The 17913-nt window shown below is 53.4% G+C and overlaps 1 protein-coding gene across 5 annotated transcripts in view; it reads right to left on the reverse strand.

Annotated features, from left to right (window-relative positions):
• DIP2C (disco interacting protein 2 homolog C) overlaps nucleotides 1–17913 on the reverse strand; it is a 396828-nt gene that overhangs the window by 68620 nt on the left and 310295 nt on the right. For all 5 annotated transcript variants that reach the window (XM_036097398.2, XM_036097402.2, XM_036097401.2 and 2 more), the window contains 9 exons: nucleotides 17076–17215; nucleotides 15757–15893; nucleotides 14421–14629; nucleotides 13181–13295; nucleotides 12484–12685; nucleotides 7769–7878; nucleotides 6503–6583; nucleotides 881–1004; nucleotides 305–426 (listed from right to left, as the gene is read on the reverse strand). In XM_036097398.2, the coding sequence (XP_035953291.1) occupies nucleotides 305–426; nucleotides 881–1004; nucleotides 6503–6583; nucleotides 7769–7878; nucleotides 12484–12685; nucleotides 13181–13295; nucleotides 14421–14629; nucleotides 15757–15893; nucleotides 17076–17215 (1240 nt within the window). The remainder of the gene's footprint in view (nucleotides 1–304; nucleotides 427–880; nucleotides 1005–6502; nucleotides 6584–7768; nucleotides 7879–12483; nucleotides 12686–13180; nucleotides 13296–14420; nucleotides 14630–15756; nucleotides 15894–17075; nucleotides 17216–17913) is intronic.

The following is a 17913-nucleotide window of genomic DNA, read 5'->3' on the forward strand; positions in this document are numbered from 1 at the left end:
GGGGCCATGAGCTTGAGCCCCACATTGGTTATTTAAATAAATAAACATTAAAAACATTACATGACTTTCTCATCAGTCTGGTGCAGAAGCTCCCACTGTCTGTCCAGGTGCCGTGGGCAAGGAGCTACTTTCTCCAGGGCTCCCTAATCCCCGTGCACCCACAACGCCATCCCCAGCCCACACCGGAGCTGAAACCCTACTTCCAGAACTGGAGGCTAGAGGCCACACCTGACCCACCGGCCTGGAGCCAGCCCCACCGTGGGCCCTGGGATCTAGGCGCCCCGGCACTCCCAGGCAGGGTTACCTCCACGATCATCTTCACGGTCGGCAGCGTCGTTGCAATGTTCTGTGGGTGTGGGGGGCGGACGGTTATTGGCACACAGCCCGCGTACAGGCAGCCGTAAAACGCAGCGATGAGGTCTATTCCTAGATGGGAGAGGAGCAAAGTTCTCAGTCGATACAGTCAATCCCCATCAGCAGAGGTTCTAGCCCGGGCACGAGACCGCTGCCGATTGTCCTCCGCCCACAAGCTTTGCTAGGCTTTGGCCGTAACTTCCTGTTGGCCTGTTCCTTTAGGTACGAGGTGCCAAAGTAGCCCACAAATTTAATTTCTGTCATTTCTCTAAGCAATTACTCAACTCTACAATGATCAATTTAGTGAAGGCTTTAATGACTATCGATTCAATGAGCTACCTCAATACGTAAGGGAACAGACACAGATGTCTGCGAAATTTCATCTTATTTATGCCCTCGAGTTGCACAGCACACACCACCGTCCCCACAAGAGGCTGCAAGCAGCTGTGGCAAGCAACACAGAAGGCAGGGCGAGCAGTCAGCCGGCGCCCGTCCCGCCAGCTCTGGAGCCGGCCCCGTCCTTCACCTGGCGGGTAGACGAGAGCCACGTGGTCCCCATCCTGCAGGTGTCCTCTCTCCATGAGCATCACGGCGATCTTCTCGGCACGTTTATGCAGCTGCACACACGTTAGCGAGCTCGCTATTGTACCCTGGGGATTGCAAGGACAAGTGGGTGAGGTGTTTTTGAACAGAACAGCTTTATCGAGACGGACTGCAGGTACCAGCCAGTTCCCTTATTTGAAATGCACACTTACGTGGATATTAGTGTGTCTGCACACCTGTCAGTTTTAGCACACTGGCCACCCCCCAGAAGACCCTGTGCCATTAGGGGTCACTTCCTTCTCCCCCCACTGGCCAAGAAGGGCAGCACCGAAGAAGCATCTAGATACACTGTGTTAACAAGAAATATTTTATTTTTTTAAAAGACTTTATTTGTCAGAGAGAGAGAGAGCACAAGCAGGGGGAGCGGCAGAGGGAGAAGCCGACTCTTCGCTGAGCAGGGAGCCCCATGTTGGACTCGATCTCAGGACCCTGAGATCATGACCTGAGCCAAAGGCAGATGCTTCACCGACTGAGCCACCTGGGCACTCTAACAAGAAATATTCTAAAAAATAATTACTTGGGGCACCTGGGTGACTCAGTTGGTGAAGTGTCTGACTCTTGATTTTGGCTCAGGTCACGATCTCAGGGTTGTGGGGTTGAGCCCCGCATCAGGCATGGAGTCTGCCTGAGATTCTCTCTCCCTCCGCCCCTCCCCCCACTCACACGCTCCCTCTCTCAAATAGAATCTTTTTTAAAAAATAATTACTTGACCTAAAAAATAGCTCAACTTACAAAAAAAAAGTCAACCTGGTAATTCTGGGACTTCAGTGTAATCGCCAAGGGCAATAAGACTCAGTGGGGAACGAACAGGAAAATTATACAAATTGAAAATATTTTTAAGAAACACCACGTCACAAGTCAAAGAGGTCTAAAAACAAACAAAACAAAGCTACAGTAAAAAAAAAAAAATGAACAGTAAAGGGAGAAATGAACTGTTATATTCATTTTATGTAGACTTTTTAAACGTGGAGAAACAAATGGAAAACACATTAAGATCAAAAAAATACCTTAAAGGCACTATTGCAACTTCCTGAGGATCTACAGTTATTTCAAAATCAAGAGTTGAAGAAAATGAAAAAATAGAAACACTGCTCTTCACGATCAAACCCTATTTTAAAGTGATTGTCAGGGTGAAGGGCCTTCCTGCAGTCACGGGCATCGCGGCCCGCAGCGTCCACATACTGAACACGGCCCGGGCATCGCGACCATGCCAGAGCCAGCAGTCCAGCAGCAGCAGGAAGAAAAGCGAGACGCCGCGATTTTTGGGGACTGGATGCAAACATCACGTGTGGAGAGTCAAGTCTCAAGGGAAGAGCGGTGAGCACACTCGTGTGGAAGGAAGGTAACGCTGAGCGGACAGAAGCAACCAGACCCTGGGGTCCCTTACAGATGGGCAGTGGAGCTCTAGTGATGGAAGATGCTGGGGACACGTTAGAATTCCTGTTAACATGGCCCGTGTGTTAGAAACACCTGCTCTGGGTGGGGGGTGGGATCTGTTACCATCAGGACACAATCACCAGTGCTCCGTGTTTGCCAAAATCATCCACGAGCCAACGGACTGTTGTGTTGAGCTCCAGGAAGCAACACACTCCCCTCACCAATGTCCGAGCAATGCCCGGGGCTGCAGGGGGCCGCCCGCAGGCTCTGACCCTTTCCCACCGGCCGGGACTGGCCTCTCCTATGGGGCACAGGGTCCGCTTACGCTTCTCTGAAGTGAATCCTCTTGTCGCACACATTTCCCTTCCTGGTCTCTCTTCTGAGGACGGTTAAAATAGGAGGCGGTGGAAGAGCCACGGCAGAGTGCGGCAAAGCTGGGTACACAGAGACCCAGGAGGCCGGAGCCCAGGGCCTCCAACACTGGACACTCCCTGAGCGTCCACTCCTGGGGACCACACCTGTTCGCTGGAACCAAAATTAATGCACTCCTTGACCCAAATGTCCTTTGAGCAGTTCAAAGTGAAGATGGGCACAGCTGATGGGGGGGCCCAGGACCAGCTCCCTCCCCGTGCTGGTGGGGACCATCCCACCCCTCCTGTCCTGGGGGACAGCCAGCACCCCCCTCCTGACTGTCAGATTGGGACAGGTGGGTGGTGGTTGTGCCAGTGGACAGTGCTGGTAGAAGGGGCTCAACCTTATGTCCCCGAGGAGCTAGACCCTGCTGTTCTGTCACCGCCCTCTGGCCGCTGGTGCACCTGTCTTATCTCAGGCAGCAAGCGCTCCTGCTCTGGGCGGTTCCACTTCCAGATCGGACCTTCCCACCAGTTTTGGGAGATCCTATGCCCATCCCCCATCAAAGACCAGCTGCTCCGTCAGCTCAGAACCAGCAGGCACGAGTGTGTCTGAAAAGATGTGTCAGCCCTGGGGTGTGAAATTCCCACTGATACACTTTAGAAAAGGTGAAATGTAATTGGTACGCTGCCCTTTATCTTTAGTGACCTCTGAAATGGTTCACAATGCCTCTCGAGGCTTTTTAGCAGGAAAGCCCCCGCCGCACAGCAGGCCCTGAAGGCTCATCTGGTTCTGGAGTCAGCGACCGGGCACCTGGACACCAAAGCTGTCCCTGAGCCGCCCGGAGGGGCTGTGCTGGGATGGGGAGCACTCGTCCACCAGCAGCCATGCCTGGCCCCAGACTCCCCTGTGGGAGCTCCCACACGACCTCCCGCTCTAGAGAAACGCTGCTGGTGGGGGCTCTGAACAACGAGGGGCCACAGATGCGCGTCCCACGAAATGGCAGCCCATGATGTTGGCCAACAGCTTCTTGGCCCCCCATCAACATCCATGGGAAACAGTGAGGTTTCCATAAAGAGAGGAGAGTCTAGTATAAACCACCTCACCAGAGAAATCAGGGCTGACTTCTAAAGGAAGTTTTGGGTGGAATCATGACAGGACCAACCCCTGTCCTGAGTCAACAAATTTCAGTGTCAAGGACCGTGAATTTAGGCACCACTTTGAAGTTTGACATGAAATTAAATAATAAATGAAAAAACACTAGGAATTAAGAAAAAGCCAAATAGGATTTATATTTTAAAATTCTAGGGGCGCCTGGGTGGCTCAGTCGTTAAGCATCTGCCTTCGGCTCAGGTCATGATCCTGGGGTCCTGGGATCGAGCCCCGCATTGGGCTCCCTGCTTGGCGGGAAGCTTGCTTCTCCCTCTCCCACTCCCCCTGCTTGTGTTTCCTCTCTCACTGTGTCTCTCTCTGTCTAATAAATAAAATCTTTAAAGAAATTAAAAAAAGAAATTCTAAAGAAGTTGCTACAAGTAAAAAAAAAAAAAAAAAGGTTAAAAAGACTTGGCTGTTTCTGTTAAAAAAAAATAACAGATGGTCTTTTGTATGGAAACAAGTTCCAACTCGTAGCTTTCCGTGACCTGCAATGAATTAGAGCCCCACTTCCTACTATGCATCTGACAGAACTCTTACTCCACCGAGCGCACTGGCATACGAATGAACCCCGTCTGCACCAAACAGGAAACTGCTCTCACTCAAGCCTTATCAAGTCGCCAAAGACACAACCAACAGCATGCCCCTTGCAGGACAGAGGCCAGCAGGAAAATGCGGGGGGCCACATGCCGGAGTGACAATATTTTGGATCTACGGAGGTCAGCTAAACATTACTAGCACGAATTTCACCAGTTTCTGTCTTTTAAAAATACTGCTTTTAGAAAACACAGAATTATGTGTGTGGCTCGCGCTCCCCTTGTACGGGGCAGTGCTGACCTCAGAGGGTGCTTGAAGCAGAAACTGTGACTAACAACCAAGAAGATGGCGATTCTGACCCTCAGTCCCGGCCGAGCCCTTGTACGTTCTGGGGCGGGCTCAGGACGCAGACACCTGCACATCCAGAGCTGTGTGCAAAGGAAAGCCAGCCGCGCAAAGCACCTTTCTCCACGCTGACCCAAAGTGGATCCACTCACGGCTCTGACCTCCTCCTCACCCCATCCAATTTCCTGTCGTCTCTAACGAAGCGGGAGTCATTTCCGGTGACTCGTTTTCCCCCAACAATCCAGCGTCTAGCTACAGCAGATGGCCGTGGCCACAGGGTCAGGGATGGGAATACACATCACCCAGGCCAGAGCTTCTCAGGAGGACCCGGGGTCCGGCCATCACGCCAGGGGACCATCTGAGGGCTGTGCTCTCACGCGGGCACTCCCGTAGTTGGATGTGGTTAGAACAGCTCTGGCTTCCTCCCCTGTTGGGACAGGTCCTCTGTGAACACACCCGCATGACGTCCGAGTCTGTGTGTGTGGCAGGGCTGGTCTCCTACTCCTCCGGCTCCAGGGCGTCCAGGCACAGATCCTCGCCCTCCCTTCTCAACCCTACTGCAAGGAGGACAGAATGTGGGGACTGCGCTGGGGAGGGTTGGGGGTGATGTGGACCTGCCTCTTGCTCCCTGGTGGCTTGAGTCTACAGACGACAGCACATCATACCCACCACACCAGCACCACGGCAGCACCTGGGAGGCTAAGCAAAGGGCCTGAGTGCTCGAGTGATGTCCCTCCCGGGGGGCAGAAGACCATCGTCTCTCTGGGTCATCACTCTGGAGGGGACACTGGAAATCTCTGCAGGGCCACTGAGAGACCACGGAGGAAGAAAAGTCTCCAGGACAAATACCCGGAGGGCAGGGAAAGTCAGAAGAAGAGATTAAAGGGAAATTAGGACGGCACTGCAGAGCTGAGGACCACCAGCAAGGCAGCGGTGTTGGGAAGGCAGGGGAAAGCGGAGTCGTTTCTGTATTTAGGGGCTGAGGAAGGAGCTAATGGAGGGAAGAGGAGAAAAGCAGGGTAGGCATGCTTCAGGGGCTCGGGCAACTGCACAGATCCTCAGGAGCCCAGATGCAACGCCTCCTAGCACCATGCACCTGGGAGCACAGGAGAGTGAATGCAGGGAACAGGTTCCCTCCATACTGCCAGTTATGTGCTTGCCACTGTCTTTCGCTCGTCTCTAATCGATTACTGTAAATGGTGAGAGGTGGCTTTGCACAGTAAGATTCTGATATTTTGCAACTCTAAATAGCCGTAACTTCCTACAATCGCACATACCCACACTTGTCAGGAAGACCTAAGGTTAAAATCTACTTGTCAGGCTTTATTTCCACAGCAAAAGAAAAGTTAAGCATGTTAAGACTTTTGCATTTGATTTTTATTGTTAATACTATTTGCGTGCATATTTAAGGTCTTATCCTTAAACTCCACTGTGGAATGATACTGGATGAACTTGCTTTTCCAGCGTGAAATGTCAACACAAACCTTCATCACGCTTGTAAAACAGAGGTGACTTTCATTCGTAAGAAAGTCTATAACGAAAGCCTCACTGCCTATTTACAGAAAAGTAGTTTTCTGATAAAAGTAAAGACAAAAATATCTCATAGGTCTGAACTGTCCCCCGTTTTTTGGGGGAAATAGCGCCAAAAGAATTGCTAAAATCACGTGAAAAGGCAACAAATAAATGAGAAGGATGTCACATAACACTGAAATGAAAGGAACAGAGAGGGAAGAAGAGAAAGCCGCCCGAGGGCGACCGTGAGATTCGCGAGCAGCGGCCTCACCCTACAGTTGAGCAGCGTGTACAGGACGTGGTCGGGGGTGGTCTGTGCCCTCCACTGCAGGACCTCCGAGAGGAACAGGAACTGGAACAAAGCACAGCCATTAGCTTCAGGCCGTCCGAACAGACCGCGTTCACACGGACATCCTACCCTCTCAGTGCTGTTAGGGCAGCTCAGAACAGCGTGCTTTCCCACAGAGGAATGAGCACATCCCTGTCAAACAAAATTGGGAGACTAAGCCAGTGCTTACGGGGTTTTTCCTGGATGGCCTGGAAGTCCCTGCGCCCGACTTGGACGCACCAGTTACAGGGAGGTGGTGCAGTGCCTGGTCAGGGATGTCTCCCGCCATCTGCCCAGGCTGGGAGAATGGCATTGCCCTTACAGATGGAGCAGCCAACACAGAAAAGCCCTTCTCCTGGGCTCCCAGAAGAGAGTGCTTTCTGGGGCTGGAACAGCAGAATCAGATCAACCCTGTTCTTAAAACAGGCTCTCTTCTATTTGCTGTTTTCAGAAGGGTCATTGCCTGAGGTCATTCAACAGCATTGCCAAGCACACAGATCGTGTGCATCACACGGACTCGGTCTATAGCAAAAAAGAGGTCAGCGCCATCTCATGTCCGGTCATAGGAAACACCCAGGTATATCCCTCAATTTATTTTATTAATAGAAATGTACTCTGAGGTGGGACCATGGTGATCCAGTGTTTTCAATGTATGCGATTCTACTCGTTACCAAAGTGGCAATATTTTAAATGGTTGATTTTGTGACATTTCCTGGTAGCTCACACAGACTGGGGTCATCATTTGGAGACTCATCAGAGTCCTCAAGTCTGAGTGGTTGTAACGGGGAGACAAGCCGAGTGATGTGTACGGTGGGTGTGGCCCCAGATTTCTCCTCCAGCCCCTAAGGATGTGTTGAGGATGCCTGGTTCCCCAACCTGGGTTTTGAATTTATGTTTTCTTGTGTCCCAACAATTACAAGACTGAAGCCTTGCACCCAGGTTGCCGTGAGGCCGTCTGGGCATGAAATCAGGGCTGGTAGGAAGAGGAGAAACAAGAACCACAGGACGCCAGGACGAGACAGGCATCCCCAGACGCTGGCCCCAGGCCTCCGCTTGGCGTCTGTGCACCCCCAACAGACACATCTTCCTTGTGAGATGACACGGTACGTCTGCTGGACCAAGAGGCCAATGGTACACAGGGGACCGGCAGCCGGTGACGCAGCAGCCTGTGGGCATGGGGCTTAGAGAGCAGCCTGGCCTCACGCTCACCTTGCGGGCTTGGTCGTTGTCTTCGATCTGGCCCAGGTCTCTGCCACTGGCCTGCGCGATCCTCTTCCCAGACACCAGGTTCCCCACCATCACAGAGGCAGGGCCGATTTCTGGAAAGAACACGAGGAAACAGGTGAACTGACAACAGGACCTCCCACGTGGTGCAGCGCTCGCCCTGGGGAAACCCTTCCAAAGGCCAGGCTCTGAGAAAGTCTTATCAGAACAGGGTTTCCAAGGTGTCCCAACATGAGAACAATGGCAAACTCGACCAGGTCAGAAACAAGGCTTTCGCCAAATCCCACTGCCGCTGTTCTCCGGTTGGAGGGATGCTGGGCTCTATCCACGTTCGTGTCTGTGGGAAGTAACTCGGAAGACCGACAAGGATTAACACAGACAGACGCGCCTCACTGCCGAGCCGTCAGGGCTCCGGACCACGTGTGCTGCTGGCCGGGGTCACAGCGGCGGCCGTCCGAGTGGCCATGGACACAAAGTACCACTCGGGTTTTATAAATACATCCTGTAACGTTAGGAGGAGCACCGCGGAAGGCCCAGACACGGCCACTGTGCATCTCACCGACGGCACGCTCTGGGCTCTCAGCCGGGCCCACGGAGAGGCAGACGATGGAGCCAAGAGGCTCCCATTCCAAGTTCCTTGTACACCGTTACGGACTCGGTTACCAATGCTCTTTTCACAGGAGAAAGGCAGATAGAATCTACCCTGATAGCTTTCTTTTCTTTTTCAATGAAAGAAACAAGTTTCTTAAAGAACTGCAGAGACTCTTTCAAAATTTCTAACTACAAGGAACCCTAGGGACCCTCTAGGCTTCACTGTGTTGTCACCACACACACATATACACGGATTGAAGAGGACAGGGTTTGCTGTTCTGGGAGACCCTGCCGTTGGGGGAGTGGGCATGAGACGTTGGGGGAGTGGGCGTGAGACGGAGGCAAGGAGGGGAGGCAGGGAGGGAGCGTAAAGAAGGCAGTAGAAATAGCCAAGATGCCAGGAACTGCTGAGTAAAATTCTTATTAAACCTTTACCAAAGGTTGACTCACAGGCTTCAAATCGGGGCATTTGGTGCACTGTGTTATTGCGCACAAAGAGCTGTCTCTCAGCAGCTCAGAAAGCTTTAGACGCGGGCTGAGGGGTGGGGCCAGCGGCCGCCAGGCCCCCCCCCCCCGGGCTCCAGCACACCCTGGCAAGATGAGCAGGGGCAGGGCTGACACCCCCAGGGGACTGTCCAGGGGGAGCAGGCCCCGTTCTTCTCTGCACACACGTGGCCAGCCGGACCTGGGCGGCCATAAACTATGCAACATCACAGCGATGCAGGCGAAGGCCGGGGGCTTCCAGGCAGGGCTGAAATCTGGAGACCAGCCCAGGACGCAGATTTCCGGGCTCCTGCCCACGGGCTTCTTCACGTCAGGCAATCTCTAGGAGCCCTGATACTGGCTTCCGTGTTGTCACAGAACGTGCCTTATATACTCCGCTCCATTATGTCTGAATTGCCGTGTGAACTTTCTTCTCTTAGCTCATAATAAATTCTGAAGGAGAGATAGTGTTTTCATATTTAACAAAGCGAGAAGAAAACGCGGCAGCGTGGTTCATGTGCACTGAACGTGGCTGCCGTGTGGACGGAGCCAGGGCTCACCTGGGACCCCGCCAATGAGCCCTTCATTTCCTGGCTTGGGGTGTGTGGGTGAAGCGTCCTGAGGTTCTCTTCGGTGACCGAGGTGGACAGGACAGTTCTGGGAAGCCACTCTGGCCTAAACTGACTTGAAGTATTCTTGGTAATTTTTTAAGAATTCACATGAGGGTAGAAGCACTCTTCCAAGGTGCTAGCAGGTGGTCCCTCCTTCCTCGATGTTTGTCTCTGCTAGAGTTGTCTGGATGTGCAGCTCGGACCTTACATGTCTCTCCCCCACGTGGACTTAAGAATGATCTTTTTCCAAACATTGCTGGGAGACAGGTGCTTTCCTGTGGCATTATTTACAAAATCTGCTCCCCTACCAAGAACTGAGGGTCTCCCTACCTTGCCGAATGAGGTGGGTGGGTGTGCAAGACACCCTTACACTTCACTGCATCCTGATTTTGAACCGTGGAGCCGGGCTCCTCCTGGTGGATGCAGAGCTCAGTGGCTGCCCCTCCCTGTTCCCCTCCTGTGGCTCCCATAGGATGTATCCCAGGGGCTCTTAACCGCCCGTGGTTTTCTCAATGTTTGTAATATTGTTGCAGGCCTGACTGATGGGTTAAAGGTCTTAAAGGTCTTTTAACATTTGTGCTTAGTTAAGAAACTCACATACACAGTGTCGTTAGTTGAGCAAATATGAATCCATCCAATAAAAGAGGCAATTAGGTTGTCTACAAATTATCTACATTTTAGGGGCTCTGTTTGAAACCTCTAGCAACACCCTCATGGAAAAATGGTAAATGTCTGCTTTGGCTCCAAGGAGTACTTGTTCCCAGTCGTGTCTATTCCAAGGGAGCCTTAGAAATCACCTGGTCCAACTCCCTCATTGCACTTAGGGAAACTGAGGCTTTGGGGAAATACCACCTGTCTGAGGTCCATTACAGGTCATCAGCCGAGGGAGGAAAATGGACCAGCACCTCACAGCTGCCATGAGTATTTGTTAAAAACAGCTTTTTTCAGACAGAGAGTTATATAACTTTTCAATATTTAACAAAAACAGATAGGACACCTAATATCATTCTTAAAAAACTGTTTCCTTAAATCAATTGCACAAAGCTTCATTCACCCTGTTGCCGCTGCAATATGCAAGCAGGCCCGCCCTCCCGGCGCATCCGTCTGTGCTTGCTCAAAGGAACAAGGCTGTCCTTGGGCGCCCTGATGCTGCCCTCCGAGCAGAGTGCCTGGGCCTTTTCACTCAGCCCGGTTCTTCTTGTTGAGGATTCCTGACATCTGGCAGGTACACTGAGCCTGGCAGCCCTGGAATCGTATCATGCATTTGCCAACGAGCCCCCACCGTAAGTATCTGTCCTGAATTCACAAACTGTGACCCATAGGATTCACGTGAGCTTCTCTGCTCCTGGGACCACTGGTGGCCAGGCCCCGGGGCCACAGTGTATGATGGTGAGTGGAGGTGATCAGGGGACGGGGAGAGGGCAGTCACCTCTGATTGTGCACAAGGACACCCTGAGGAGCCCCGCCACCATGATCCATTCCACGCGGACACATACACACCCAGACGGAGTGACTGCTCTCCCCTTCCCATGGCTGTTTATGCCCCAAAATAATGGGAGACCGAAGACGTGACTCTTCATCCTTTCGATATGCCCATGGAAGGACAATGCTTTGTGTTTTGGGGGGGCTCGCCACTGAATTTAAAGAAATGGACACTTGGTCAGCTGTAACTTTACAGTGTCCTGCAAGGATATAAACCAGCGACTGAGAAGAAAGAGAAAAAAGGAAGGTATTAGTTACGGTAATCTGGAATGTAAGGAAACCAGGGACAGCACAGAAATCGGATTAAAACCGCAGCGCTAATGTGCCCAGAAAGCAGACAGTGACTGTAGTGTGTCCCGGAGAATCCACTCCTCACGGGAGGAGAGAACAAAATGCTTCCCCATCTAGTTACCATGTGACTGTCTGCATCACAGGGAGTCACAGCAAGGGATGTAGGCCGACACCTGCTCAACGCGAGGGGTGACCTTCCTCCCGTAGCATCAGCATCCTCACCTCAACCACACAGGACCAGCCACCCTCTCCTCCAATCTCACGGGGCGTGGGCCTCAGTCCCTGCATTTACCACCAAGTGGGCTGAGCCCGTGGTGACCCAACCTCCTCTAGCTGACTCCATAAACTCTGCCCTGTGGCCACGCTGAGCTGGGTGGGACACACGGCTGCTGGGTCAATTCCTGAACCTGTTGCATGTGAAATGGGGACAGAAGAGTGCCCACCACACAGGCTCCGTGAGAAGAGAGGAGTTCATATGTACAACACAGGCAAACCGTGGCTGTTGTGCCAGGAGCTCCTGCTACTGTTCTAGAACACAGCCTGAATGCGCGCCCCTGCTGCCCACACCCAGCCACCCCTGTGCACCCCCACCACCCCCACGTACACCCCCCCCGGGACGCCCTGGGATCCCCCATCAGCGCGCTGCCAGAAGAGCTGCGTCTTCACCTTCCACAGTCTTGTGATCAATTCCTTTTCACTGATAAGTGTGTGCAACCCTGAGAAGCACGATCGATTAGTTGCTAGGAAGACAAAGTCAGATAATGGATAATGACATATCCCCAAACCACAAGGTGCTAGACACACATTCGCTCTTAGAACAATGTCACACATACATTTGTAGAATTCCTCACATGCTCCAAGCAGCTTTCCCACACCTTAGCTGCTCTGACTCCTAAATCAGCCACGTGAAACAGGTGTTATTCTAATGTTTGCACAAGTAAACCGAGGCTGCGAGGTTCTGTGCCTGGAAGAAGGCCCCCGGCCAGACCAAGGGTCGGCGCTCCCACCGGGAAGACGGGGGCTCCTTCCCAATGTTCCCCACCTGCCCGGCTCCCCGCACACAGCGCAGTCCCAGCAGAGCCTTGCACTGCACCCTCTGGCGGGGCAGGGTCACGCCCTGGGAGCGTGCAGACCAGGAAAGGAAGAGGGCTGAACACCCCTGACAGGCATAGCGCCTGCTCGCATGGCGCCCACAGCACCCAGTTCCTGAGAGCCACTCAGCCTCCGGCCCACGAGCCCTACCTGGTTGCTTCTGTCGAGGTTTAGGCAAGTTTGTGACACAGGTATGGGGGCACATCAGGACGTTGCAGGGGTGAAGTGAGCCCTCCAGGAAGAGCTGCTTCGTTTCTGACAAGTGGATCCCTCCGAGCGGGGTTTTGGGGAGGGTGTTTGCTGGAACCAAGGCTAGGCAATAAACCCCGACTTGATGTATGCTGTCAATCGCCTGGAAAGTCACGGGAGAGGGAACCACGTCAGAACAGGTGTTACAGATGGACACGAAGCAAATGTTCCGACTGAGTAGAGAACAGTCTGTAACACGCGAGTGGGGTGCAGATGCCAAGAGAAGGGCTCTCTCTCCAAACCCAGCCAAACTGAGTAATCTTATGTGGGATTTGTGGAATACCACACACACACTAAGAAAGGAAATTTGGAGCAAGAAAATACACTCTCAAGATCAGAAGAAACACCATTACTTGTGACATCTCCAAGTAAATAGGGGGAGCCAGTTTCGCAGACCCCGATCCCTAACCTTGGTCTGCTTAGTTACTGTCCAAGCATGCAATGACAAGTTTCCCGGTCGATGCAATTTCTGATCCAGTGGGGTGACGGTCAGGGAGCAGGAAAGCACAGCTGTTGAGGGCCGGCCACATCCTAACAGATGGTTAAGGGAAGCTGGCACGAAAGCAGGAGTGGGACTCCCGGGCAGGTGAAGAGCTACCTGGAGCACCCTGCTCATCCACTGGAAGCTGTCCTCCTCCGTGGAGTCCGGCCTCTGCTCGGCCACAATCACGATCCTCTCGTCATGCAGGACGGTCACCGAGAACACGGCTATCCTGTGGGGACAGGAAGGGTACAGCGCAGTGGGCACACGCTGCAGATTGCCGGGAAGTATCGTTCTGCAATCAGGAGCTTATAGCCACTGCTCCGGAACGGGAACCGGGCAGGGAGCAGCCCAGCATCTCCCGCCGGGGCTGCCTGCAGCTGACGGTGCCCACGCCGCAGGGCGGGCAGAGAAGCCGGGCCTGCTGAGATCCAGGAAGCCCTACAACCCCCATCTTGAGTTTGCACCTGCGAGGTCGTATTCTCCACATCAGTAGGGACGTTCTGTTTGGGACGAGTGGGTTTCTGCCGGACGAGCCTGTCTCTCTCGGTAAAGGCGGCATCGTGGGATTTGGACCCCCGTGCCCCTCCTCACACAGAGGCTGCACCTCAACATGAGTTCTGTCCGTAACACCCAAGTGTCTACTGCTTCTCCGCGCATCAGCCTGACAAGCTGAAATAAGACTAAACAGTTCATGACTTCCTTCAAACTAAGCCAAAAACTCAGGAGCTAGCATCACTGATTTATTTTTTTATTTTATTTATTTATTTATTTTTAAAGATTTTATTTATTTATTTGACAGAGAGAGAATGACAGACAGAGAGCATGAGAGGGAGGAGGGTCAGAGGGAGAAGCAGACTCCCTGCTGAGCAGGGAGCCCGATGTGGGACTCGATCCTGGGACTCCAGGATCATGACCTGAGCTGAAGGCAGTTGCTTAACCAACTGAGCCACCCAGGTGCCCAGCATCACTGATTTAATATATACTGTGCAAGTGGGCAAGGAAGGGGTGCGTCAGGGAGGGGATGCTGCAGAACTCCGTTTTCCCGCACAATCTGTTGCTCGACTGTTACCTTTCTGTCTTTTGAGAGGATCTGCACCAAGATGAATACTTGGCTCTTTTCTTTGTGTATTTACTTTAAAAATAAGCTTTTTAAATAAATATTTTTACTTAACATAGAGGGGAAGTGATGAAAACATGTATGGAGCTCAGGAAATTTCTGTAAAACTGGACATTCAGAACTAGTTGGAATATCAGAGGTCATGGAGTCCCACCAGCTTAAGGAATTTGTGCAACTGTATATAAAAAGCGCGGTGTGCAAACCACCGAGTGCTGAATTCACAGAGGGCACACCCACCTTCCTCTGTAGACGAATTTCATGGGCTCCACGGCCAGCGCCGTGGCAACGATATCGTCCGCGTTGTGTCTGCGTCCACTGACCACCATGAGCCCGTCCATCTTGCCCACCACGAAGACGAGCCCCCCAGGGCCGACGAAGCCCAGCAGGCCTGTCCTTACAAAGGGGTACTCACTGACGGGGGCCCCCGAGCTCGTCACGGGAAATACCTGCAGACATACAAGCTGTGAGTGCCGGGGGGTGGTGCTCAGCCCACCTTCACCCTCCCCTGGAGCCGACCGGACCACGTTAGTCTAGCGGCGTCTCCTCGCGGAAGGCACTGCCCCTGTCCCCCGCCCCCCAACTTCTGTCCCCCACTGCCCACATGCAGGGCTGCCCACCGGTTTCCTTCCAGGGCTTCTGAACCTAAGAAGTGATACCAGAGATCATTACGATAGCCTAATGAACACTAATTAATTCTTCTGTTTTAGATCCACAGCATGAAAGTGATAAATGGAAAACCGAACACGTGTATCAGTTGAAAATGATCCCTGTTCATCAACGTTTCCCTATCAGGATGACACCAGGAAGGAAACACACAAAGGAAGCAAATCTCGGCGCCCCGAGCCTGTGCCCGGTCCTCAGACCCTGCAGGTAAGTCACACAGAAGGGGAGATGGGTTTCATGCAGACTCTGTCTAGCTGGGCTCCAGGGACATTTTAAAAACTCGAATCCACACTCAGCAAAGGCGCCTGCACAAGGCACCCCATTACATCATGTTCTAAACTGTAAGAGACGAATCCCCAAACGACCCCCATTTCTCATGCGTGATGTAATCCACGTGTGCTCCTCCTAAGGTAAGGCACCACGTGGGCAGGTGAGGTGTCACCTCCAGGAGCATGGCGGTGCGGCACGGAGCTCCCTGCGGAACGGTGCATGTGCGAGGCCGCTGCGGGCACCAAGCGCAGGCCACACACGCATGCGGGCACCTCGCACACACACCAGCTCCTGCTATGTGCATCTGTTCACACCTGCCAAGTCCGGCCTCGGCGGGCAGGCCACAGGGGGCCCCAGCAAGGCCGAGACAGGTGTGCTCGGCCTCCGTCCCTCGGCCTCTCGACTGAGGACAGCAACATATAAAACACGGCCCCTTTTAAAGAAATGATTCTTGCCCTTTTCCCACACAGCTCCGATAAGCCAAATTTACTGAAAATTATACAACTGGCAGCAAAAAGTGCGACCATTTTAGTTACGACGAATATGTGTTATCGGATACTGCCACCTTCTCTTTACGTCTGCACACCTGTGAGGGCCACCTGCAGAGCACACCTGGAGGGAGCGCGCCCCTCAAACCTACCTCGAAGGTGTTCTTGGTCATGCCCGAGAGGCCGTAATAGGACGTGCCCGTTGCAATGGCACACACACAGAGCTCCCCGATTTCATCTGTTCGACAAAGTTGAGGGATGCCATCCGGCTTCACTGAACACATGATGGCTGGAAGCAAAACAGGACACACGGGTCATGTTAGAGAGAGGGACAGACGGTGAGGGCGACAGAGGGACGGGGGGTGAGGGCGACAGACAGAGGGATGGAGGGAGAGGGAGACAGACAGAGGGACGGAGGGAGAGGGAGACAGACAGAGGGACGGAGGGAGGGGGAAACAGAGAGAGGGGTGGACGGTGAGGGCGACAGACAGAGGGACGGGGGTGAGGGAGACAGACAGGGATGGACGGTGAGGGAGACAGATAGAGGGACGGGGGGACAGAGACACAGAGAGACAGGGATGGACAGGGGGACAAGGAATAAATGACCAAGTAGGAGTGAGAGCAGGTGAACAGGAAACAGCATCTGAAACACAACTGCGAATATACAAGTGGGCCGGGTACTCATTTTCCCTGAAGTGAGTCACAGATTTTCATGTTATAGGAAAACGTCCAGTTCCATTGTTGTGATGTCAGTGAATAACTGACGTGTGGATCGTATTTAAGGGGAGTGACCTCTGCCATCCAGACCGAGGAGGACATGTGGAGGAAGCCCAGGGTCCCGGCCACCTGGGTGCTTTGGTACTGCACACGCCCCCCATGCTCCCGCCACAGACCTCAAGTCCATGCAAGAGCCGGAGCCAGGGTTTCGGGAGGTGGGGTGTGCAGCCAGCGATGGCTGGCCGTGCCTCGACCACAGCACATGTGCACATTTGTGGAGAAGGTCCATGACTTTTAAGAACAGACTCTTCTGCTGCAAGTGAGCACTGCTGGTCATCCAGAGCCCCATGGATGGGTTTTTATGCTGTCTGCAGCCAGACTGGGTGCCCAGCCTTCTCCAGCGTGCCAGGATGGCTGGTGGGAAGCAGACCCTTGCAGGGGGAGGACCATCTCAGGGGCTGCAGGGGTGCAGCGGGGCCCACGATGCCCCTGGGGAGGAGGACTCTGGAGTCCCAGCATGAGAGGGGGCAGAGACGCCCACGGAGGCTTCCTGAATGTTGTCACCAGGAGGGGTAGCATTACCACAAAGCTTTAAAGATGCACAGCGGAATTTAAGCGTCCTGTCTGTGTTCATGCCAGAGGGGCACGGGGGTGCCAGGCGGGAAGGCATGCGCTAACGGACCAGCCCACTGGCCACAGCCGGGGTTCCCACCTCAACGCCCCACGCCGCCTGCAGCCCGGTGCCCACACTCACCGCCAGGCATCACGAGGCCGACGTCCTGCACGGTGAGCACAGACAGCTTTTCCTCCGAGTCCACCCGGATGACGCCGTAGGTCAGCCCGTGCATGGATAGGACGCCCCGGCCCGGGGGCTGGTTGCTGTCATCCGTAGGCCTGAAAGAGCAGTGTTGTCTGAACACGCAGAAGCAAACAGGCTGCCGTGGCCAGAGAGCCACCCAAGGGCACACACCAAAGGCAGCCAGCCATGTTGGGGTCCCACGGACCCCCAAACGCAGACCTGCATGCCACACGGCCCTGTGTTCTAGCTCGCCGGGGAATGCTTCTGCTCTGTCCACAAGATGTCCGTGTCACTAACTCTACCTCCAGGCTTCCAGAATAGTTTAAAAACACCTTAGGAGTGTGAAGACCTCCAATCAGTAGACTGACTGATTCCTTCTCTGCCCATCTCTCTCTGGGTCACATTTTCCAGTGTGGCAAGTGGATAATGGGGAGAACAAGGTCTCCAAGAAGAGAAAAGAGAACAAGGTGTCCTAGAAGAGATTCTGCAGGGAGCAGAATCGGTGGAGATTCTGCTGGTCCCGCCTTGAGTTGGATGTGCCCTGTGCGGACACACACCGTGGGTAAGAATCTGAAAGGAGAGTCATGTGATGCTGTGCTGGATGACAAGCTCTTAGGGAAGGTTTTGGCTGAGAGGTGTTCTGTAGGATGCTGTAGGGTCCAGGGAAGAAGTACAATTTCACTGCCTCTGTCTCCTCCATGGCCTGTGAGCCCCACGCCTCCCGCTCACTCCGCGCTGCCCCCTGCCATCTCTCCAGGACCCAGCCCTCTCCCTCCTGGGGCTTTCTGCACCT

Source organism: Halichoerus grypus, chromosome 6 (assembly GCF_964656455.1).
Source record: "Halichoerus grypus chromosome 6, mHalGry1.hap1.1, whole genome shotgun sequence".
In the NCBI taxonomy this organism is placed as follows: domain Eukaryota; kingdom Metazoa; phylum Chordata; class Mammalia; order Carnivora; family Phocidae; genus Halichoerus; species Halichoerus grypus.